General features: G+C 47.4%; 1 protein-coding gene across 2 annotated transcripts in view; it reads left to right on the top strand.

Moving 5' to 3' along the window:
• The first annotated feature begins 6,726 nt into the window (after window positions 1-6,726).
• The window catches only part of GRIA1 (glutamate ionotropic receptor AMPA type subunit 1), a 127,986-nt gene continuing 110,886 nt past the window's right edge, over window positions 6,727-23,826 (top strand). For both annotated transcript variants that reach the window (XM_049829632.1, XM_049829631.1), the window contains exons 1-2: window positions 6,727-6,994; window positions 9,174-9,311. In XM_049829632.1, coding sequence (XP_049685589.1) covers window positions 6,913-6,994; window positions 9,174-9,311 — 220 coding nt within the window. In that variant the 5' untranslated portion in view covers window positions 6,727-6,912. The remainder of the gene's footprint in view (window positions 6,995-9,173; window positions 9,312-23,826) is intronic.

Genomic DNA, 23,826 nt, shown 5'->3' with positions numbered 1-23,826 from the left:
TTTGAATTGCCGCAATTGCTACTGCTGCTTTTTTGTTTTTTTCTTCCTAAATCAGCATCCTTTTATCTTCCTCATTTCACGTTTGTTTTCTGCTTGTCTTGGGTTTGATGCCAGGGATTAAAAATGAGGGTTGATTCATATATCAATATTAAACTGCATAATCACCTCAATCATTATTTGACTTCATCCGGAGCATTCACAATGTTTCGGGAACTTTGAGTGAAAGAAAACTTTGTTGCCGTACGAACATTTGACTGAACTATCGATAACCTCAATTTCTGATTTAGGTTGCATAGCCTGTGTCTGGCTTTTCACAGCAAATAATCTTCTTACCATATATTTTCAACAATTTCTGTAATACTTATAATTTATTTGTTTTTCCATTCAAGAAGAAAATAACATGACAGCACAATCTGTGGCAATAATCTGGGGGGTATTATATTCTCAAACAACAGTAGAGCTACTGTATCTTTAATGTATTACCAGTAATTTCTGCTTCCTCTGGCGAGGCTTAGAGAAACATAAGGTGCTTTAATAACAAATAGGGATCCACCCACAACTCTGATTTATGTTTATGACTCAGCAAAGAACGTAAACTGAGACTAGGGCACAGAGTGTTTCTATAAGTAGTTATAAATCAACCATTCACCAGGAAAAAAAAAAGAGTACTAGCAGTCTTCCCTGTATGAGGAAGAGAGTGGTTTTGGGGTTGCAGATGGCACAGTCTTCTTTCAGGGGAGTCAGTAAAGGGGTCAGTCGGGATTCATCATGGAGAGATTTGTAGTGTTTGCATGAGCACTCATGTAGGCATCAACCCAGTGCAGGGCGGTTTGCATCATTGTCTATCTGAGCCGTCCCTAGTTGAGCACGTCAAGTCCATTTGATAGAAGCAAACCCACCAGCAGCAGGCCAGCTGGATGGTGGGACAAACAACCCTGGAAAATAAAGTCGTAGGTCTGAATTTGCAGCGTTTGATGCTTGTATTCGACTTGGACTGAGAGCACAGGTTACGTCCTTACCTGACTCCAGGAAAGCCCCTGGCCCGTTTGTGCCGAAGGCTCCCGTCCAGCCGCGCGGGGCGGCGGTGGAGCCCAGCTCGTGGGAGCCCACGGCCCTCGCCAGACCGATCGTACCCCGCGGGCGCTCCGAGCCAAAGCATCCATTTGCCAGCTGCTGCTCATGAATTTCCAGCTGAAGGGTGCGCGGTGTTTTCAGTGCCACTCTGATTGACGGATTTATCTTCCAGTCCGTTTACTTACTTAATTATCCCACAGTGAGCAAGAAGGCATTTCTTATAAATATGGTAACAAGCCGATCAGGATGACAACAGAAGCACGTTCTTGTACAGTTTTTGGGAAAAGCCAACTTTCCTCAGTTTCAGTTCATCATCAGGCTTCCCCCATCAGCAGTCAGTAAATTAAGAAACAATATCTGGTGACCTTAAAACATCATCCCTCAGATGTTTGGCACCAGTCAGGACCTGCTTGGAGCTATCTTCATCTTGGGTGTTGCCCCTGTCCCACACCTTCACATTTTAGCGCACACTAGGAAAGGATGAAGCTTGTGTTTCCTTTAAATTCTCTGAGTCGCTTCTGGGATGTCAAAGCTTTTCATTTGACAGCTCCAGCTGCCATGTAAAAGGGAGAGGGGCTACAGACACCTCAGGCCTGACTCATTGATGGGAGGACATTTTTTCCACCTGATACCAAACATCGCTGAGGTTATTTTTGTAAAGGAGATTCTACCAAAAATTATTTGGTGACAACAGTTAGTGGATGCTGGTTTTCAGTGGTGTAAGTAATACCTTCCAGGTTTAAAAGATTGAAGCAAGTGTCTGATGTAAAATAAACTACGCAGTGTCCATAAAGAGCCTGAAGTCCCCTTGTTTCTACTTCAGTAGGAATTTTCTAAGTATGGATGAGTGAGGGCTAAGGGTTGGCTCCCTGTCCCTGCAGGTCCGAAATCCCTGTGCAGGCTAAAACCTGCTTTAGAAAACAGCGTGGGAGTGCGAGGGGCTGCAGAGCCCCTCTCGCCCCCCTGCATCAGCTCCACGTGCCAGCAAACACCCTTGAGCTGTGCCACCCGCTCCTGCCTGGGTGATCCTGCCAGTGTGCGTGTGTGTGTGTACACGTACCCGTTCCTAACCACGTCTCTCAGTGTCATTGTCGTGTGGGTGGCACCAGTGACTGTACATATGTTTGCTGGGTGTAGGTGTGCCGAGGGCTATCTGCACACACGCTTCCCGGTACGTCGGTGCTGTGAATGGAGGGAGCTGTCTCGCCGCTTTGCCTTTTTGATCACTTCCAAATTTTCCTCATTTTGAATTTCTGGAGTGTGTCCTCCCAGCACCTGTGCTACGATCGTTCCTTGAGAGGTACATTATCCAAAATAATAAAATTGAGGTGAACAAGGCGGGGAGAGAAACTCATGTGACTCCATTAGCATTCATTTATGCCAAGGTTCTGCGAAACCCATACAAGAGGCTGTGTTGTTTGGAGTTTATTTAAATTAATCGCTATAATTACATTTTGCTCTTTATCAAAAGCCTCCTATAGAGATTGTCCAGCTAGAAAATAAAAGGAATTTCAGAAATAGTAGTATTTCTGTAGCCTTTTTAAAGACATTCAGGAGCATCATGTAAAAACACGGTGGGCACTGGGGGAAATAATTCTGCTGGGAGGTCAGACGGCTGCCGAGTTCTGTTGATTTCCTCATTTTTCAAGGCTGGAGGCTTCTGCATGTGAATGAGTCCTTTGTTTTTCCGAGGCTTCTTGTACAGAAATGTATCTGCCGCAACAACCGCTTATTTCCTATCCTGGAAACAAAAGCTCTGATAGTGAAGGCAGACCATTCTGCTCGTGTGGACAACTTCACGTCAGGGAAAGCAGAGCAAAGACGAAGGTGGCAGACAAGCTCCTAAGAGACAAAATTCTCTGGTGTGCAAAACCTTGGAGCAGAAATGGGTGAGAACAAAGGTTCTCACCCCGTACAGCAAGGTCAGCTCTAGGCAGAGCACAACAGGAAGAGCAGTAGCTCGGATGTATTAATCTTCTTATCCTCATGTCTGGAAAAGATCTTAAGTGAACCAGCTACGCTCTTTCAAAGTTCCTTTATAGCATTTTTTACCTTATATTGGACAGCCTTTTTTTTTTGACATGCATTTACCTAATTCTTTACACTTATTCGCATGGATTAATCCCACAAGACCTTGTTGGATGTTTTCTGTTAACCGCCAGATGCTTGCCTGTCTCACCTATGTCTTAAAAACCCTTTGAGACAAAATACAGGTCTTCCAAACTCCACTCCCTGATATTTTCAGTTGCCGCTGATTAAGATGGCACTGCACAATATACTTACATGCTGTCTGGAATGATTTGGTTTGTTTTCCAAAATCTGAAAGGAGGAATAAGCTCCTTCAATTTTTTTATTTTTTTTTTTAGGAATCTAGGGAATTCAGTTGGACTTTTCTCTCAGAAGACTGGTGGATTGATCTGTCTTTCTGTTGTCACCACTCTTGTGACATTGAAGATTTTCATCAATTTCCCAAGACTCAGTTTGGTGTTTAGCCAAAAGTTCAGAAGCTATATTGCTTTGATGTTGATTTAAAGAACCTTCAGAGCAGCTAGAGTTAATTCCTAACATCCTTGTGCTAACAAACCCTGAATAAAATGCTGTTATCTGTAGGGAAAAAGGAAATGAATACCTTCTTAAAATAATGATCTTATTACTACTTATCTTGTTACACTGTGGTGAGGTTCTCCTTGTTAAGCCACCTGCACTTTGAGAGGTTTATAGACAAAAGCAGCATTATTAATTAATGCGACTGTGCAAGCTTTCTGTGAGCTATTACATATTTTATTGTTATGGCTACTATTATTATTATCAGATAGGCTGTTTGGGACTTTTGAACACGTGCTAGCATCTTTCTGTTGCGCTGGTTATCCTTCAGTGCCTTTCTTCAGATTATAAATGCAGCTGTTTCTATTAAATTCTAGATGGAAAGCAAGAGCCCATAAAACCTATCAGCAGGTTATTTTAGCCTCAAATCTGTATTGCTTAAATTATACAAGGAGTGAAATGGAAGTCTGATGAAGGTCCTACCTAACAAAAGCAGATGTAAATTTGTTTTACCTTAATATGACTCTGGGATGCTGGTCACCCAGGCGGTGAGGCAGGGTAGGAGCATCCTTTGGCCACCTGTAACCAACTCCTGAGGGCCCAAACAATTGCTCTAATGAATCTGCAGTCTCTGGGACCAAGAGTCATTGCCCTGGTCAAGGGTAGTTTGGGGAAAAAAGGAATCCATCCTAGAAGGAGGTTTTATTGCTTGCCATAAGGAAGGTGCAATTCTTCTGGGCTCTGCTTTTTGCAGTGTAACTCTACATACTGTCCCTGTAAGAGGCCACAAAGTTGCAGGCATCATTGTGACTCCTCTCTGATGCAAGGTATTAGAGCACAGTGCTGAGACCCTATACCTACTCTGGCGTTTATGTGGGTGTTTAAGCATTTTGTCATCCCAGAAGTCACAGTGAAATCCATAAAATTGTCTAGGAAGAGCTTAAAGATCCCAAACTCTTATTTGCAGAGATGAAATGAAGGCCTGTACAAGGATCATGGTCCATTCTCATTTATGCAGTGCCCATAGCCACATGACAGATCATTTTCCAGTCGCTGTCACGTTTGGCTGCGGAGATAGCGCATGACCCTGTATGATGCTGCTCTACCCACGGACTGTCACAGCTGGCAGGAAGGGCTGAACGGGGAAACAAACCTGTAGTAGACCTCTTTCAGAGGAAGCAGAGGACCTGCCAACAAAAAGATGCTACTACCCCTATTATCAAGACTATTCTGTTCATAAAAGGCTTGAGGATATAAAGAGTCTTGTTGACCCTGCACCATGAAGTTGTGTCACACCTGGACCCTGTTGCCAACAGGGAAAGTCTCTGCGCTACTGCAGATTTTGTAGGCTTTGGTCACATCCCGTTTTGGTTATCCCACTCTGCAGACTTCTGATTTGTCCAACTGTTCCTTATGCAGGAGCAATTCCCAGCCTTTGAGCATCGGTCACCACTCTTTGATGCTCTTCCAATTTAACCACGTGCTTTTGGAGATGGCGAGTGGGGACCAGGGTAAGGGACCCTACACCAAACCAGGACACAAGGGCATCTGAGTCCGTCTAACTGCCACAAACATCCTTTTTTCTGTTTCCTCTCTGCTCTTTACCCCTTGTGTGTATTAAGGCTGCAAATGGTAAGGACAGAATCTCTCTGCTTGGACATGGATGTTCAGGTTCTGGCGCAAGAGGCCCCAAGTTTGGTTTGGAACTTTATGTGTTTCAGAGGGGAATGGGTGAATTTTGTCTCCTTTCTGAGATGGCTATGGCTCTGTGTTCCCACCAGTTCTTCCTCAAATATTTCTAAATCCCAAGTCGTCCCTAGGAGCTGTTTTTTATTGTTGTTACTTTTATTGATTTTCTTTTCCCCCTTTGTTTTTGAGCAAAGCTGCTTATGGTCAAATAAGCTCCAATCTCACTAGAACTGCTACAAATCAGCTCCTATAATGATCCAGGTTAAAACAGCTGCCTAATTTCAGAAGCCTGCCCTATCTGATGGTGCTGGTGAGCACAGATTCTTCCACGCCAAGCACAGGGGTGAAATGCCTCATAGATTAACACTGGGCAGGAAAAATCAACAAGAAAGATGATGGGGGGGGGGTTCCTTTTTTCATCCTTCGGGGATCTCTTGTCTGTTCCTCTGAAATCCTCCCTTCCAAGGCACGTTTGCAGGATACGACCCTCTGTTATCCTAACAAGCCAGGCTGTAGAGACTGTTCTGTTCAACTCCTGGACCCAGGGGTGAGAGCCCAGGTTGGAAAGCGATGGATCAGAGGCAGAGGAGTTTAAGCCCTTTCTCTAGAGGGGTTTAAGCCCTTTCTCTAGGGGAGTTTAAGCCCTTTCTCTAGAGGGGTTTAAACCCTTTCTCTAGGGGAGTTTAAGCCCTTTCTCTAGAGGGGTTTAAACCCTTTCTCTAAGGGAGTTTAAGCCCTTTCTCTAGAGGGGTTTAAGCCCTTTCTCTAGAGGGGTTTAAGCCCTTTCTCTAGGGGAGTTTAAGCCCTTTCTCTAGAGGGGTTTAAACCCTTTCTCTAAGGGAGTTTAAGCCCTTTCTCTAGGGGAGTTTAAGCCCTTTCTCTAGGGGAGTTTAAGCCCTTTCTCTAGAGGGGTTTAAGCCCTTTCTCTAGGGGAGTTTAAGCCCTTTCTCTAGAGGGGTTTAAGCCCTTTCTCTAGAGGAGTTTAAGCCCTTTCTCTAGAGGGGTTTAAGCCCTTTCTCTAGCGGGGTTTAAGCTCTTTCTCTAGAGGGGTTTAAGCCCTTTCTCTAGAGGGGTTTAAGCCCTTTTTCTAGAGGAGTTTAAGCCCTTTCTCTAGAGGAGTTTGCCACCTACTGATTCGCAGGTTCCTTCTAGCTCCTGCCAAGAGAAGTTGAGGGGGAAAGCCGGGAATGTTAGGGGTAGGTGGGAATTGCCCTCAGAGCCCCCAGCCGGGACCCCCGGGGGGAATAGCCGGGGCTCGGAGGAGGAGGAGGAGGAGGAGGCGGTGGTTGAGCCCCAACTGGGAGAAGGGGAAGGAGCTGGGTGGAAGCGGCGGGTGTGTGCGTGTGCGTGGTGTGTGTGGCGGGGGAGGGCTGTGGAAGAGGAGCGGGTTCGCTCTTTTTCTTTCTTTCTGCCGGGGCTCAGTTAATCCTGCTGGCAGGCGGTGCGAAGCAGCAGTCTCAGCGCCGGATTCCGAGCGAGGGAGACGCGCAACCCTGAAGGCGCAGCGGAGGGGAGGCGAGAGAGGCAGCTAAAGAGAGCAGAGCGGGGGAAAAATCAAATCTATGCTTGGAGCTGGGCTTCTTTTTCGCCAATGCAAAAGGGAATATGCAGCACATTTTTGCCTTCTTCTGCACCAGTTTCCTAGGGGCGGTGTTAGGGGCCAATTTCCCCAACAATATCCAGATAGGTGAGTGCAGGGCTCGGGGCCGTTTGGGAGCGATGCGTCCCCCCGGCAAGTGGGTAGGGGTGGAGAGGGGGTGATGGGGGCAAACTGAGCCGTTCGTTTGCTCGGAAAGGCAAAATGTGTGTGTGTACAGACGTGTGTGTGCATGAGGGCGAGCGAGGGGGTGAACTGCGAGGGCTGGATTTGTGCCTTGGTACCAGCTTTGCAAGAGCAGAGATGTATCAATTTGGCTTTGGGGGAGGGGAAGATTGGAAATAAATGCCTGCACACACACCAACACAGAGGGAGAAAAGTGCCTCTGAAATGGAGGAAGCACGAAAAAACAAAATATCTGTTTCTTGCTCTGAGAAATGCCTGGGCTGCCATTGTGCGTTGCTGCATTTGCAAAATCAGCGGTCGCATTATACATTTTTGTGAGGATGCTCTCATCTGTAGGTAACTGGGACGAGAGGTAACAAACAGGCGCTCTCTGTTGTTGTTGCTAAAGAATAAGGGCAGAGCTATTGGAGGAGGATTTTGCATTGAAGTCTCTTTTCATTTCATGCTACTTGCTTCCCCTGCGCACCAGCAGTGCCTGTTTGATTCCTTTCTCCCTTCCTGCAACTTCTCAGTGCTCCTCTCCCTCCCTCCCTTCCTCCCTTCCCAGCTTTCTTATTACTCTCCCATTGATCTTTATTGATGATGATTTGTAAACTAGCCCCAAATTCTCTTCCCTTGCATGCCGGGTTGGTTTTTTTTTCCCACCTCCGTTCTCTTTACAATGCCAATCAATTGCTAATCCACCAAGTTCAGGCAACTCCTGCCTGAGTCCAGCTGCACAATCCGTGCTTTTACTGCTGTTGATGCTGCATCCCTGTCTCCCTCCCTTTCTGCCTCCCCTTTACCCCAAATTTGTGCAACATCCCAGATTTTTTGCATTTCAACAAACACATATAATAGCTTAACTCAGCTACTAGCATCTCATTCCTCTGACACCCACGATTGGGCTGGGGGGTGGGAGGAACGGGGGAGGTGGGGGGATGTTCGTGCACAAATAGACCTTTCCACCCAACCAGGAGATGCCCTCTGTACTGAAGATGTGCAAAGTGCCGTTGATAGCCCGTCCTTGCACATTTGTTTCTACCCCAAGCCATCTGCCCTGGAGGGTGGGCATTGATACTTTCTGCCTCTTTATTTTAATTCTGCCTTGTTGCCAAGTGCTTTGTTTCCCTAATAGCAGTGCTCCGTTTAAACGTATATAGATTACAAGACAGTCTGAATTTAATAGCATCTTTCTGGAGGCTGTGAGGGGATCTGCCGCAAGGCAAGTTTCTTCCTAGGGGAGCAGCAGGAAACTTTTCCTAGGGCCGGGTTATGGCAGCACTTCGTTCCAGATCCACGGGGGGAGAAAGGCTCTGAACCTAGGTCCAGCCTGGTCCCAGTTCCCATCCTATTTTTATCATCCCGTGCTTCTGGGCTTGTCTGTACTTCTGCTCATATCGATCCCTTTGAGGGTCAGGCTTTTGATTTCCTGCCCTCTTTGAGTTTGGCTGCCGTCACCTGTTAAATTTAGGGTTTTTCCATGCAGCAAACTTCCAGCAGCAGCAGTTGTTTGGCCATGGGTCCCACATCGCTCTGGCTCTCGCAGCCCGGTCCCCATCCACCCAACGCTGCGCCCATCGGGCCAGGCTCGGCCAGTCTGCCCCGTACCCCGGCATCCCATAGTGTGGGGGGAACCCCTGCACCCCTTCTGGAGCAAACCCCTCCTCTTAGCAGGATTTCAACTGAGCCTAATTACAAGTGAGATGAGGAGGAAGAGAGACTCTCATTCCTCCTTTATGAAGGTAACACTGACAGCGCTTCCATTTCTCTTTCTTAAAGTTATGGGGGGTGAGGAGGTTGAGCCAAACCCCGTGGTTCATCCCGACCCCGCAGGTTGCCAGGCCCAGGGATGCATCAGGGCTCCGGTATATGATCCCAGCATTACATAATCCACGGGCTGGAAAGGTTTTCTGCTCCCAGCCTGTCCACAGTGGGCATGAACCCCCCAGAGTCTTGCATACTGGAGGGTTTCCGAGTGTACTGGCACTCCCTGGGCTGGGGAGCTGAAGCTTCTGCTCGAACGAATATTTTGGACCGAAGAGGTTGCTAATATGGGTGTACTTAAGACGTTTCTTCTTGTCGTTCTGTTTTTTCTCCCCAGGGGGGTTATTTCCTAATCAACAGTCCCAGGAACATGCAGCTTTTAGGTTTGCGTTGTCGCAGCTCACGGAACCCCCTAAGCTCCTTCCCCAGATCGACATTGTGAACATTAGCGACAGCTTTGAAATGACATACACCTGTAAGTAGCGGCGTTTGCCGTGGTTTCTCTTACTTTGATTCATTTATTCCTGACTGGGGTTTTTTTTCTGTCTGAAATATGGGACGTCTTGCTCCAAATGTGCAACTCACCTTTAGGGTCTGTGCAAGAAAACCCCAACCACACGGGCGAAGGATTTCTGAATCGTTTTGGTTTGTGCTAAGACATAGGGATGAGGTAGTGCTGCAGTTATTCAGCATGTTTTGCGTTTTCTCTTTCATTGCTTCCAAAGTGGTACAAAACCCCCAACAATTCATTTCGTCTTGTTTCTCTGCCCGACTCACTGTGTTCGGGTTTCATTGCCATATTTCTTATAGCCCATTTTCTATATTTACTATAGTACAACAAAGACAGCCCTTTCCACCCACGGGGTGCACAGAAGTCTCTGTTCAGTGTGAACAACTTCTTCAGCCCCAGTTTAGCCATCTGTCCGTGTAATTTAAGAAAGACCTAGCAGAAAACAGCAGCTTGGTGCAAGCGGAGTCCAGATCCACAATAAGGGGCATGCCTAATAATGACAGAGGTAAGAGAGTTCTAGTTTCAAGAACGAGTGCAATTATTGGCTCTAAAAATAAGTATTAAGAACTGAATTTGCACTGCAGAGTCGATTCTAGGGTGTATCTGCACCCTGCTAAAGCACAGCACTTTAGCTGTGCTGTTCTTGTTATGTGATATAGTTGGGAAAAGAAAAAACTGGCTCGCCAGGTAATGCCAAGATTAGCAGCAACAAGTAAGACCAGGAGGGAGGGAACCAGAGGAAAACAAAACCCATAACACAGTTCTGTGGTTGCATTAGGGGCTGCTGCAGCATTTGCTTCCCTTGCAGCGAGCAGCATGGTGCTGTGCACAAGGGGCTCGCACTGCAGGCATGCAATATACAAAAAATTTCTCGGTTCGACCTGGTGTCAGACAGTGCTTTCACTCTCTGAGCCTGTGTGTGTGTATGAGGACTGTCAGGAGGGACTGGAAGAACCCTTCCCTTTGTAGAGCCTGTTGGATTGTTGTTGGCTCACGTCCGTAGTATCCTTGTGATTCACTGAAACATCCTCTCTGCAGTTTAGTCATGTGGAGAGTGGGGTAGAGGTGGACACAAACTGTTCTCTCTGCTAAGAAATACACAGGAGAGAAAAATGCTTTCCTGCAAAAAGAACCAGGAATGTACAAGAGGAGAATTAATAAGGCTCTTTGGGGAAAAAAAAAAAAAAAAAAAGTTGTGATTTTTTTCTGTTGGAGGGTTTGCAAATACCAGATTGCAGGAATTTCCTGGGTAGTATGACATAGGAGAGAGAGGTAATAATTTGGCCAAGCTTTCTTTGGAGTGTCTAATGACACATCTAAAGATTTTCTGTTTGCCAACTACAAGGTTTCCATCAAGGAAGAGCAACTATTTGAGCTCAATTCAGTGGCACTTCCTTGGCAGGAAAATGAGACAAATAGAAGAAAAAAAGGCAGACCTTGTACCTATCAAGGGAAAGCATCGCCCACCTGGGGTAGAGTTGCTGACTGTGGCTGGGGATGAGCTATTTCAGTGCTGATAGCAGGAAAAAAGCAGGAGCTGCAAGAATATCACTAGAATAAATTCTCCATCTGCACGTAGTTTTCCCTCCCTCTCTACGCCTGCCACTAATGGTTTTGTTTACAGCATTAATGTTGATAGCAAGACCACGATACTAGTTATGCTTCAGAAATCTGTCATTAGTACCACGGGGGCGGGGGTGGTCTCACAAAAGCTGAATGGAAGCAAGACAACCTCCCAAAGGATGTTATATTTGAGCTCTATGTAGGGCACATTGTCCTAGATCAGACCGGCAGAGCACTCCGCACAGTCCAACTTCACTTGTCCTCATTTTTCTTTTCTTATAATTAAAAAATTCCTAAGTTCTTCCTGACTATGGAAGGCAGCATTTGTTTTGTAAGTACAAAAGAAGGTGTTATTCCATGTACCCTAGGGGAAAAAGAAAAAAAAAATCCAACCTACCCAAAAAACCCAGGCTGTTAGGAGACCTGATTTTAGTACTCTGGGGCTGGAGTGAAACTTTTGCCAGGTATTATCTCCTTCCTCATCTTCCAGCAAATTCCCTTCCTGGTTGCCAAGACTAGATATCAGGAGAAAGATCTGTTTATTTACAGTGAATAAAAGCCCTGCCTACGCAGTGGTCCTTATCTTCTGAGAAAAGACTGGCCACGCTACCAGTTAAAAGTACCAGGTTTTGTTCCCATGGAGATAGAGAACACAGCGTTTCCTTGTCACTGGCATTACCTGTTTCTCTGATGGTTAAGTCAAGGGTGTTTGGATGCTGGAAACCTGGTGCTGCCCCTATCAGGGTCTCCAGTAGGACATCTGAGGAAGACTAGTAGGTCCCAGCCCCATGGCAAGTCCTGCCTCGTGCTAGGATCCGGCCTCGTGTGCTAGATGTAGTCCTTACAGCAAGCGCCTGAAGCAGCATCATTCAAAATACGGAATATATATTAAGAAACAGTGGTGAGGACAGAAGCAAAAAACCTTGTTGGGCAGCTTGCAGGGGGATGATGAAGCGGCGGGATGAACTGCAGCAAAATGACAGCACCCTGTCTAAGTAGATCGTATGCAAAATATATCTCGGCATCAACTGTGACACTGTCTACCTCTGCCTGACATATCTCTGCTTACCAGTTAGGATGAGCAAGCTTTGGTGTGACACTGGGTGAATTTACAGTATGAGATGCACCCATCTGTGTGCAGGTGACAGTGATAGGGAGCTGTTAATGATGTGCTAGTGATGATCGTAAATTGGTAACAATAATGCCCATGAAAGTGATAAATCTGTAAAATATCAGGAGGCTGCTGTTGTCGCTGGGCTGTCGCTGTGACAGCCCGGCAATAACTTTCGCGTTTCTGATGCTTCCAGTCGTGGACTTTTTATCGTTACGCAGTGATACGTGTGGGGCAACGTCGATCTGTGGATCCTGTGGTCCCTGTGCATAACACATCAGTAGAGTATGATTTTAAGCAAACCATAACCATTAAGAAAGCAAAAATAGGTAGTAGATACAAAGTGCGGTAACCTCATATTTGATGTGTGTGGTTGATGCTAATGTTGTTGCATCACTGAAACGTGGGCACATTTCAATAACTGAAATATCTTTCTGAATTCATTCCATCCCACAGAATAGAAGGTAACGAACAGGCTCTGTGTGTGCAGCTGTGTGCGTGGTGTGGCTTACCGGTATGAAAATACACACCTGCCGCTTTGGGTGTTCTTAACTAAAGGTTAGGAGAGTTTATATTTTTGTGCCATTTCTTCAAAGGCCAAGGCAATTGTTTAGAGGGAAGGTGAATTTGGAGCCCTTCCTTTAGCAGAAGTATATAGCAGCGCAAGGTGACTATAACGGGTAAAATGTTGGTGTGGCATAGCTGAAAGGTTTGCCTAGTGACGTAGCAGAGCAAACCCCTTCTGATGAGCTTTAAAGACATCTTCATAGGTTCTGTCTTCAGCCATGTTTGGAAAAAAGCTTTACAGCCTCAAGGCAGTCGCTAGAAAACTCTGCCTTACTGGGTTTTGCCGTGACCGACGGCTCTCGGGGCAGACCTGACACGGCAGAGTTGATGCTGCAGGTCAGAGCTGAGAGGTGTAGAAGAGGGGTGCTCTCTGCCAGATGCAAGGATGCAGGAGGTCTGAAGCTTAGGAGAGAGCTGCAAATTCCTACCCCTGGGAGGTCCGCAGTGGGCACAAGCACCCTGTCCTGTTGGCAGCAAAGGGATGAGAGGTTGCTTACTTGAGACAGCCAGTGCTGAGAATAGTTTTTGTCTTACTCTTCATCTCGGCTTCCATTCGTGCGCGTGTAATGCACATCTCTGTCCTGTGCACAGCCCCGCTCCTTGGGGAATACGAGTTGTTTCAGCCACGGCTCCATAGCTTTATTTAATTTGTGGTGCAGAGACTCCTGCTTTCAGCCTCTGGCTGGAGTCCCCAGGTGAGCCCCGGCAGCATCAGGCAGAAGGTGGTGGCTGCTCTCGATACCCGGGGAAGAGGATGGCTCAGTGACAAACTTCCCTGGCAGTGACCTGGGAGACGTGCCCTGGTGAGAGGGACTCGCGGAAGGTGAGTCACCAGCTTGGGAAATGTGTCCCTGCAAAACTCAGGCCGCTTTGCAGGGATGACCAGCGACTAAAAAAACCTCTGTTCATCACTGAGCCCTGTAGCTTTGCTGCTGCAGCCATCAGCTTTTGCATGCTTAGGTGTTGGAAAGAGGCTGAAAAACAATGAATTATTTATCCCTCTCCTTCCATGTATGCACAGCTACAGTTACTGTGGGGTCCTCATGCTGAGTACTGGCTGTGGGTGCTGCTAGCATATCAACAGTTGAATCAGTTCTGCATATTAGAAAATGAACATGTAGTTTGGAGTCTGTTCGTATTTTATGAAGGCCTCCCAGCACCAATTAGAGAGGGATTTGTAGCGATCACTCACTCTGTGCTTATGTTCTTATCAATAGCAGCAAGCTTAGATCCAGATCAGCTATGAAATGAAGTATTTCTTTTTCTTCTTTTTCTTGGATACTTACGTATATAGAAGAGTATTTCTGGAGATTACTTTTTATCTCTTAAATTACCTCTCAGAGACAGGAAGGAATAGGCACACATTTGAATGTTCTCAAACGAGGATCTAAATTTGGCTTAATTAAACAATTATTGCATGTTGAATTTAAAGGAAGCTTCTTTGTTGACAAACATATGATGGTCGCCATTTCTTGGAAAGGTGTTGCTGTAATTATTCCAGCAGCAATCAATTAAAACGCAATTTTTATAATTAAACTTCCACAGTCTAAATAAGCCCAGCCCCGTAATAGTATGTAATTGTTGTGGTGTTGGTAGACTTGTTTTTATTTTCACAGTGTCAGAAATCTCATGTAAATGCTTTGGGATTTTTTTTCCCCTGCAGAGCTCAGGATGCTAGCTACGACTATTTAATGCGAGTTAAACCAACAGAAACATGGATTTAATGATCAGATGCGGTCTGATCAACGCACCATAGGTACTACAAGGAAATACATCTCCTTAGATTTTGTAATAGGAAAAGATGTGATGCAGGCAGATGAATCACAGAGCATCAATTCACATTAGATCAAACTGAGGTTAAGGATGCTCAATTTCTGGCAGGGAAGGGCTGTAGCTTTCTAGGAAGTGCATGTTTGTTTAGTGAGATGCCAGCACCTTACAGAGTCAGGTCCAGCCCTAAGGAGGGTGCTGGTGGGTGAAATCCTGCCAAACTGGGAGGAAGTGGTCCTGGGGGTGACACCAGCCTCCTGTGTCCAAGGTCTCTGCAGGGGGACTGGGGGGAGCACCGGGTGCTCGGCAGTCACAGCCGCCGCTGCAGAAGGTGGGAGCTTTTCCCATATGCTTTCCCCAAGAAAGAAAAGCATTTAAAATACGAGTGCTGAGCCATTTCCTCAGCTGTGGCTGCCAGGACAGGGCAGGTTGTCCGTCTGCCTTCACGGATCTGGACACAGAGAGCTTTGGGTGACGGTGGGCCAATATCATCCGCAGGGACGCTGGTGGGGCTCCACCGTCGTTTGGCGAAGGCAGCCCTGCCGAGAGGCTGGCCGTGCACGCCAGGCATCAGGAACAGGTTTCCCCCGGTCTTGTGTGTCCATTTCTCTCCAAAGGGCATGGGGGCTCTTACTCTTTGCATGACTATTTTTACGTATTTCATTTTTATCCTGGGCTGTGGGAGTGGTGCCTGGGGAGAAAAGCTGATATGACGCAATTAGGGAAAATCAGAGGAGGAATAAGGGGAATTTCACACCTGCAAATCTATCTGCTCATCTGGAAAGGATCCCAAATGTTCATTGGTGACAAGCAATAAAGAAAGTGAAGAAGCAAAATTTGGGCTCTGCAGCAGGCAGAGAAGGGATTTGAGAAACAGTGAGCAGCAGAGGCCAGACCTGTCCATTGTGTGACAGTCACAGTTTTCACTCAGAGCTTATCCTTTCTTCTCTAAAAATAAAGCTTTTCATGTGATAGGGATCCTACTAAGCCAGAAACACACCAGCTTTATTTTTTGGCTTATTCGCAAGGTGAGAGTGGAAATCTTCATGTGGCTGCAAGGAAGGCAGCGTGGGGAAGCACGCTGTTCCTTTCCAAAACTCTAGTGGGAATTTTAGATATATACGTTTACATTTCCCTTAATAGGGTTAGGGCCCCAAAGGCAGCAGCTCTCTGCCAGTAGAAATGGAAACAGTCCTGGTTAGCTTCAGCAACACGTGGAGCTCAGAGCAAACACAAAATCAACATGCTCCTTAAAGAGGCAATAAGTCAGGGAGACTTTAATATTCTGCAGATCCAAATTCTCCGGGGTGCGGTATTAACACAAGTCTGAAGACAAAGATGCATTTATTTCAACTGCATTCCTTTAAAGAGAGATGGGGTTTTACTTCACTGCTTTTAGTTGTGTAGGACTGAAACAGGATAACGTTTTTTCCCGTGAAAAGTGCCGTCTGGTAGAGCGTGGGATGTCCTTTGGGAGGGTACAAGGACTCCTGAGGAAGTCAGATACTAGGCAAGATGCAGAAGAAGGGCCGAACTGAGCCATTAGCAATCCACCATAATCCCAGCAAAAAAATATTTCAAAATAATACTGAATGGTTAGAATAATAACAGCGTGCTATCCGGCAGAAACTGTTCCCTGCTCACCTGCTGAACTGATCTCTCATTAGCTTACATAGTAACGAGACTCCAGTTGATTTTTTCTCATGCTGCCCTTTAGGAGCCAGACCCACTTGTTCCCTCTGGGGCATTCTTAAAAAAACCCAACCCACCGCAACACCAAAGGACAAAAATAACCCCAGCAACATTGATTCTTTTTATTAATGTATATCAGTTTTTTTCTCTATTCTCTGCAAACCACACCCTTGTCAACTCGTCCAGGGCTGCAGTTCGGGACGAGACGTGCTTATGCATTGCAGGACTGATCGATCCCCTGAGGAAATAGCAGTGAGAGGCAATGAAGAGGCGAGTAACAGCTACAAATTGCCATATTTTGACTTCTTCAAGAGGGTCTTTTCATTTTTTGACTTTATTTGTTTTTGACAGGGTGGAGGAGTGCAAAAGAAAACAACTGATGTCTAAGACTGAGATGTAACATACAACTGATGGCAGGATTCTTGTGTGGATATAGCATATGTGTCTGCTTCTCTCTATACGCTATGGGAGTCTTGGCTTTGATTTAATAAGTGAAGTCCTGTAACTATGCTAATGGAGATGAAGTGGGAGGGAGATGAAAGATTGAGGACTGGAGGGTTGGAGGGAGAGATACAGAAGCTGCTGTAGGTAACCTGGATGCAGTGTCGAAGGATCTCACATGAAAGGGAGGGCTATTTCTCAACTCCCTGCCCTCCCAAACACTTTGCTTTGATCTTTGCTAGCGGTAAGCTTCCACGAGCAAAAGACATCAGTGACTACACCGGTTCAGATGTGGTTTTTCTCCCTCTGGCCTGCCAATATCCCCTGAGTGCCCCGAGCCTTGTTAGCTTTCCTTCCACGCAGCACCCACACCCCATTCAGCACCATCCACGAGAAGGAGGACGGTGTTGCTATTCTGGCAGGTGAGAGCTGAAAAAATTAGCAGCGAGCATGGGAGCTCGTGGGGAGGGTGCGGGTGAGCAAAGTCCAACAGAGAGCACACGGAGCGTGGAGAAACGCTGGGTCAGGAGCAGCACTTGGAGCTGGCATGGGACAGGGAACAGGCAGCAGCTCTAAAGGGACGGTGGATGTGCCATAGCTGGAGTTTTCCTTTGTCTCTTTCCAGGGGAAAGAGCTAAGCCAGGGGAGGTTGTGCTTTCTGAGGGCTCAGTCTCCTGCCCAAATATGAGCTGGAGCCTGCTGGTGTCTCCCACCTGGCCAGCACCGTCGCTCGGCTTGCTCCTCGCCTCCCTCTTCCTTGCTGCAACTGCTGCAGAGCCAAACCTCGGTGCTTAGGGCAGGGAATCCCCTGCACGCGGAGTAGTTATTGCAAACTGCCAGCGTGTTTAACAGCCTGCGGCCCTCTTGCCGCTGCGACAGTCTCAACGTGCCGCTGCCCTTTCCCCTCAGTCAGCCTTGTGCAGCAGAATGCCCCGTATCCTTATCGCGTGATGAGCGCGTACCATTTATACACGGCTTGTTGCAGGATGCACGGGAGCGGGCGGCTGCGTGCTGGTCCTGAGATGGGACCGTTTGGCCAGGGAGAAGGGAGACAACGAATGCTGAGATGTAGCCCACGGTGGGGTGAAGGTTAGCTGGAAAGGAGGCTCTTTTTGGAGCACGTGTGGCAGGGGAGGCTTGAGGGTGACCACCCGATGGGTGTCTAGCAGGGACCCAGATCAGCGGGGAAACGGGGGCAGGTTTGGGCCATCGGCAAAGGGCTGAAGCGGCCGGTGGAGCTGCAGCTGAGAAGGAGGCCTGGCCTGCAGGGAGTTCAGGAGAAACGTCTTTGTGCAGAAGGTGATTAATGTCTTTAATGAACTACCAAAGGAAGTAATAGAAAGCCAAACCTCATACAGCTGCAGTGGGGGAAGGGGCTGAGGGGACGCTGTTGTTGCAGGCGAGGACGAGGAAGCGAGCTGCGGTGCAGCCCATGCAGCGATGCCGTTTCCAGTTCACTGTCCCAGAAAAACAGTCGGGCACAGCAGCTGTCCCTAGTCCGTCCTGAGCAACGGCAGAGCTGAGTGCACTTCACAGATTTAATCAGAATTAATTCAGTCTTCCAGCCTGTCCTGGTTCTGGGGTCTTTTCTGCTCAGCTTGTTACAGCTGTACCAACCAAAACCCACTGCCTGGAGCTTTGAGGTGTGGGGATGGTAATCCGGGAGTCCCCGTGCTCCTTTCCTGTGGGGACAGCAAAGGCAGAGGCCTTAGGGAGAGCGGAGCGTTGCTGGAGGCTGGGACCTGGATTAGCCTAGGCTGACAGGCATTATCGCTTGCTTGAGAACCCATAAGAAATGTGGGGATGAAGTCAGGCAGATTTCTAACACTGAGTTATCTATATTGTAACATCCTCCACCTTAGCAGCCTCACGTACCAGACTCAGCAGAGACCTCAGTGGGAGCAGATACCAACACCTCTCCTGAACCCGCAGAGCCCCACATGGTCCTGAGACTTGCACGAGGTCACCCATTTTCAGTCACCCGCAGACTAGAAAACCAGCTCTTCATGTTCCCAGATGTGCCCATGTTTATGTGCTACTAATTAGGGAGCCCGTGAGTTCACCGTGCAGCCCCCAGGTAGGAGGTGAGATAGCTCCAGCATTTCTACCCCTGCTCCCAGAGCAACCACACACCTTCAGATATGAGCCCTTCCCCAAAAAGCCCATATCACCTCTTGTTCTGGAGTAACTAGCACTAGTTTGGGGTACAGGCTTGCTCCGTCAAAGAGGAAATGCAGTCAAACATCATCACGGTTTTAGTGAGGCTTAACAGTCACGCTGAAGTGGGAAAACCAATGCACAGCATCTCAGATAGCAGCTGCCAGTTAAGAGACCGTTCCCAAACTTCTCCTCTTTGCTTGGGAAGCTTTAGCCCATCAAAGCTTGTTCTCAAGTGAAGCCCTTACATGTGCCCTCAGTACAAATGCTGGATGCACTGTGCCCTAATTGAACTTGTCCTTCCTTTGCAAAATGCCAGGTAGGTGAAGCAACAGGATTCCATGCTTATCAGGTCAGTTCTGCTTTGCTAGATGTCTGTGGAGGGACAGAGCAAGAGAGGGGAAGAACCAAGGCCAAGCTTGACCCAGGGTCCTCATGCCATGTTGCTGCTTGCATGCCTTAGCAGCATCCTTAAGCAGCAGGTCCGAAGTCCTCAAAGCATGAAGAAGGGAATTTGTCCCCTCTGACTTCTCTGGCTAAGGGATTAGTTGCCCTCATCTAAGCTACTCATCAAGGTTACCTCTGTAATCAGCGGAGAGCTCGCCAGTGAGCAAGCCTTCTGAACTGTTTTAGACACCCATCTCGGTATGGGAGGAGTTGCCCTCCGGAGGTGCCTGCTTATCTCCCTTGTCATACAGAAAGCCAAGGAGACAAACTTGGCTTAGACAGCTTACCATGAGACCCTGAGAGGTAGGCGAGATGAATCCTACCCCAAAGTGTCTGCAGCTGTATTACGTCCTTCTGCTAATTCCTCAATACTCTGCTGAAGCTGATACCTCAGCGGTAACCAAACATTTTCCTGCTCTCCCTGCGAGCAGCCTGTAAAGGCTTTGATAAAAGCAGGCATCACATTGCAAACAGGCAGTTTGCAGTTGTGCTGTTCTGATATGTTGCTAAGAAGTGAAGAAAACATATGTTCATGGCGTAGAAACTGGTCTTCTCGGTTCACCTTCTGTATTTTGGTACAGTACTGCAGTGGCCCCGCAAGGGCAAGGGCCTGCTGTTGTCCTGAGACGTGCTGTCATCCTCTTAGCCTCTTCTATTTCTCACTTTTCATGGGCTCGCTGCTGGTGGTAGTGTTTGCAGTGCTCTAACAACGATGCCTGGGTTTGCTTTTGCTGCCTTGTCTTTAGGCAGATCTCTCTCTCCCTCTTTCTGCCGATATGCTCCTGGCTGATACTGCCTTTCCCTAGGAGTAGGCTCCAGGGGATCATAGAGTTGGTATCATCAGGGGAGGAATGCCTTCAGACGCTAACTGTCAGATTTTCAAAATACCACCCAGGGATTTGACTGAGCAATCCCCACTAGCTCTAAGGGGAAGAGCACAGCTAAGCCCTGCATGGCACTGGAACAATTAATCTTGTAAGCCTTTTTTGAGGGGGGGGGGGGGGGGAAGCTGTTCCCCCCCCCCCCCCCAAAAAAAAAGTAATTTCCCAAGTAGCATCCTTTAGCAGCTGAGCCAAATTAGACCCAAAACCTGGATCAAAACACACCTGAAAATCCTGGGATTACTCTGAATCCCACCCTGCTCTGGTCCGGAGTTCTGATTGCCATTTGACAGCAATCTCAGAGGAGTGTGGTAGCCATGTGCATCCAGGTTTACTGTTTCAAGCCTATCTTGGGAAGGAGAGTAAAAGTGTGAATCCAAACTAGCAACTGGAGCAGAACAACTTTAAAAACCAAAGGAAAAAAAAAAATTATTGCCTTTGGCTCCCAGGGCTGTGCAGTGAGATCTGGAGCAGTGTCATAGAGGCTGGGGGGGGGAAGGAATCGGGGTCAAGATGACTGAGGTACAGCAGCTTTCTCTGGTGGGACTGCGGAGCCTTTGGCGAAGGTGTGTTTGTCTCAGCGCTGTCTGCATTCATCGAGCTGTGCGGGGGCTGCAGCCAGAGGAACGAGGTGCGTTGCTGTAGGACTATGGGCGCTCATGCTATAGGATGTTTCGTGGCCAGAGCTGCAAGAAGTGCTGCAGAGGTGTAGTGTGCAGGGGTGAGATTTGCAATGTTTTTCCTAGCTATCCTTGCCTGCAGCCAATGCAGTGAATTATTCACTTTCAACAGCAACAAATTTACATTAAAAAAAGGCTCCATCGTGAGGAAATTGCACTTGACAGTCTCCCTTTAGCCACCGGAGAGCAGCACGCAGACAGGCGCAGGAGGCTGCCTTCCCATCCCTTGCTGTCTTCGAGTTCTGTGGTTTTGGCATTGCGAAAACGGGAAGCAGCTGTAAACCCTTTGGATCACAAATGGATCTGGGAGTCTGCTAACAACTCATTTATTATCAGGGAGCAGACAGTTTCCTCTGAGCCAGTGCAATCTATCATTTCTTAAAGATGCTGTGTGAGATTGAAAGAATTTGCTTTAAAAGTTGGCACCTGGAAGCCAGTAATGAGTCCATCTTTGGGAAGAAATCTCCTTCCTCACTGAGATTTCTTTTTTCCAGGGCAGACAGGGAGAAAGGTGTGCAGCGGATGTACTCTTTCCTCTGAAAAGTTTGAGAGCATCCCTGCTCTGAAAAATTCCTTGAAAGAAATGAGGGCCCTTTGCTTCTCTCTCTGTGCCAAAAATACTGATGAAGGGAATGTTAAGAGGCTATTCCAGCCCCGTATAAACAACTCCAGGCAGGTTAAGTCTGCCACAGGCAATATTGCACCCACAATAAGCACCTGCTGCTGCCTGGCCTGGATTTCATGCTGTTTCGGCACAGCACCGCTTCCTCTGCCACATCAGCCCATTTGCTCCCCCAAAGTGTGAAGTTACACCATGGGAACGGGGCTGTGGGGCCACGCTGCAGCCCCAAACAGCCTGCACCCAGAGACCTGCAGTCAAAACAGCTCTGCCAGAGGGTGCTTCCCTGTCGTTTTGCCCGATGCACTGGGCGAGGGTCCAGGCGAGGGTCCCGTGGGGTCTTCCATGCAGATGTTGAGCGGTCTGATGTGGGCAGTCCAAATCCAACCCTCCTTTGCCATAAAGAGCAGTGAGGTGCCGAAAGCCCGTGTTAATTATGCTCCTTGCAGCAGCTATGAGCTCACACCAGCGGTTTTGGCTGCTGTTATGTCCTGGCTGCTTAAAATCCCGCGCTCCCGACGTACTTCAAGGGAATCTGCTGTCAGGGTCAGGAGGAGAGATGGTAAGATGTGTTGGTGCATGCGGGGTGTCCCCAGGTGATATGGGGCACTGTGACCCTCTGCACCTATTTTTCTGAGTTTTCACATTTAGTTGGTTCATGTGGTTTAACCTTTCTTCCTTTAATTTGCACACATGAATTATTTCAAGCAAAGCCAGCATTTGTCTTAATTTTGGTTTGGTTTTTAAACATCTTTTCAGTGTGAAGGAAAATCAGGGCTACACATACTCGGTGCTGCACTATCTGTTTCCCGGATTGCTGATCAAGCCCTTTCTAAAGAAGGTTCGCTTGATCCAAAGGCGCTCGAGGAGATTTTGTAGCCTGTGATCCCGTTGCTGCTGTCTTTACCTTTCCTGCAGATTTTGCCCAGCAACACTGTGCTCCACCCTGATTTTTGCTCATTCTTCCCTTCCCTGCAGCAGGGTTTTCCTCATGGCTGTTCTGCTCCTGTCTGTGCCTGTAACCGTTGCAAGCCCCATGCTTAAGATGTCATGACCGTCTCATGGCTGTCGTGTTTTCTGCTGTTCACCTGTTGCATCTGCCTCTTGTCATGAGTTTAGTAGGCTCTCACAGCAGTGTTTCACCATTATATTTGTTTACCGAATATTTGGCGTCTTGATTGTTAGCTTAGGCCTGCAAGTACCAAATATCAGATCTTTAAAGGCATTTCATTGATTACTGATTCCTCCAGGAACATATGATGTAGTGTGTTCTAAGTCATACCAAGTGTCCCTGTTTGTCTGTTTTGAGCACAGCACAAATAGGATTAATGTATTTTTATTTTATCCAAACCATTTTTTTTTCATGAAAGAACAAGCCAAAAGCAGTGTTATAGCTCAATGATTTTTTTTTTTTTTCAAGGAAGATGTGTGTTTCTGCTCTTCTATTCTGTGGTGATGTTTCTGTCTGCTGTTGCACAGGATCTAACGGCCGCTAAACCGGGATTGCTCCCACGGTCCACTTTTCTCCTGCCCATGCATGGGTGAGCCGGGAACGCTCACCCCATCTCAGGCTATTTCTGACTCTGTTACACTTTGGGTGGACAAGGGGAAAGGACAGTGTTGGGTGCTCCCAGCCTGGCTGTGCTGTGGTGAAGGGTGAAGAGCTTGTGTTGTACTCAGCTCCTCCTCTCTGGCTTGGTTTGGCAGGGTGCTGGGGGATACTTTGTGTGGGAGCTGATCCCCTTTCCCTGATCCTCATCTCTCCCAGAAAGACATCTTGCCTCGGGGTCATGCATCAGTCTTACACCTTGTTTTCTGGTTTGTCAGAGGTATCTCCTGCGAAGCTCAGATGACTGAGGAGTTCTAATGGCTTCTTTTTCTCAAGAAGTGAGGTAAAAATATGGGCAAGGGATACACTCAGAAATGAATGGTGTAAAAAAAAAAAAAAAAAAAAAAAGAAAGAAAGAAAGAAAGGTCTTGTAAAGGGTGTATTGAGGAAAAAAAAGAGAATTGAGTTTTAGGCAAGTTGTAGCATCAGGGACAGATGATAAATGGGAGCTGAAGGCTTCTGGGAAGTACATTAGAGGCAGCCTCTAACATGTTCTTTAAATCAACATTTGTTGCAGTTTGGCCCCATCCACAGACAGCAGCTAAAGCTGTGCAGTGAAATGCCTCCTCTGATACTGCGTCCCATCACTCTAACTGTGGGGCTGTGCAATTAGGGAAGGCACCAGCACAGAAAAGGACATTCTGAGGTCCTGAAAGAGCAGCACCTGTTGCATTGGGCTGTGTAGGCTTTTCTGCCAGGAATGAAAGACTAATCACTTTTCAGACATGTCCTAAAGTTAACAGACTTTGACTTCAAGCCTCAAACGACCTACCTGTGCCTTTGAAACCTTGGCTGTGTCAGTAACTTTTCTTTCTCTTGTGTGCGAGACTGTATGTGAAGGGTGGCTTTAGGGGGAAGTTACATCTTAAGTTACATCTTAATACGTCCCATCCTGGTGGCTATTTTTTGGTTTTGTTTTTCAGTGAGACTGGACAGGGGGGC

The sequence above is a fragment of the Accipiter gentilis genome, chromosome 26 (assembly GCF_929443795.1).
Source record: "Accipiter gentilis chromosome 26, bAccGen1.1, whole genome shotgun sequence".
Taxonomy (NCBI): Eukaryota; Metazoa; Chordata; class Aves; order Accipitriformes; family Accipitridae; genus Astur; species Astur gentilis.
This window is presented reverse-complemented; position numbering and strand designations above follow the sequence as displayed.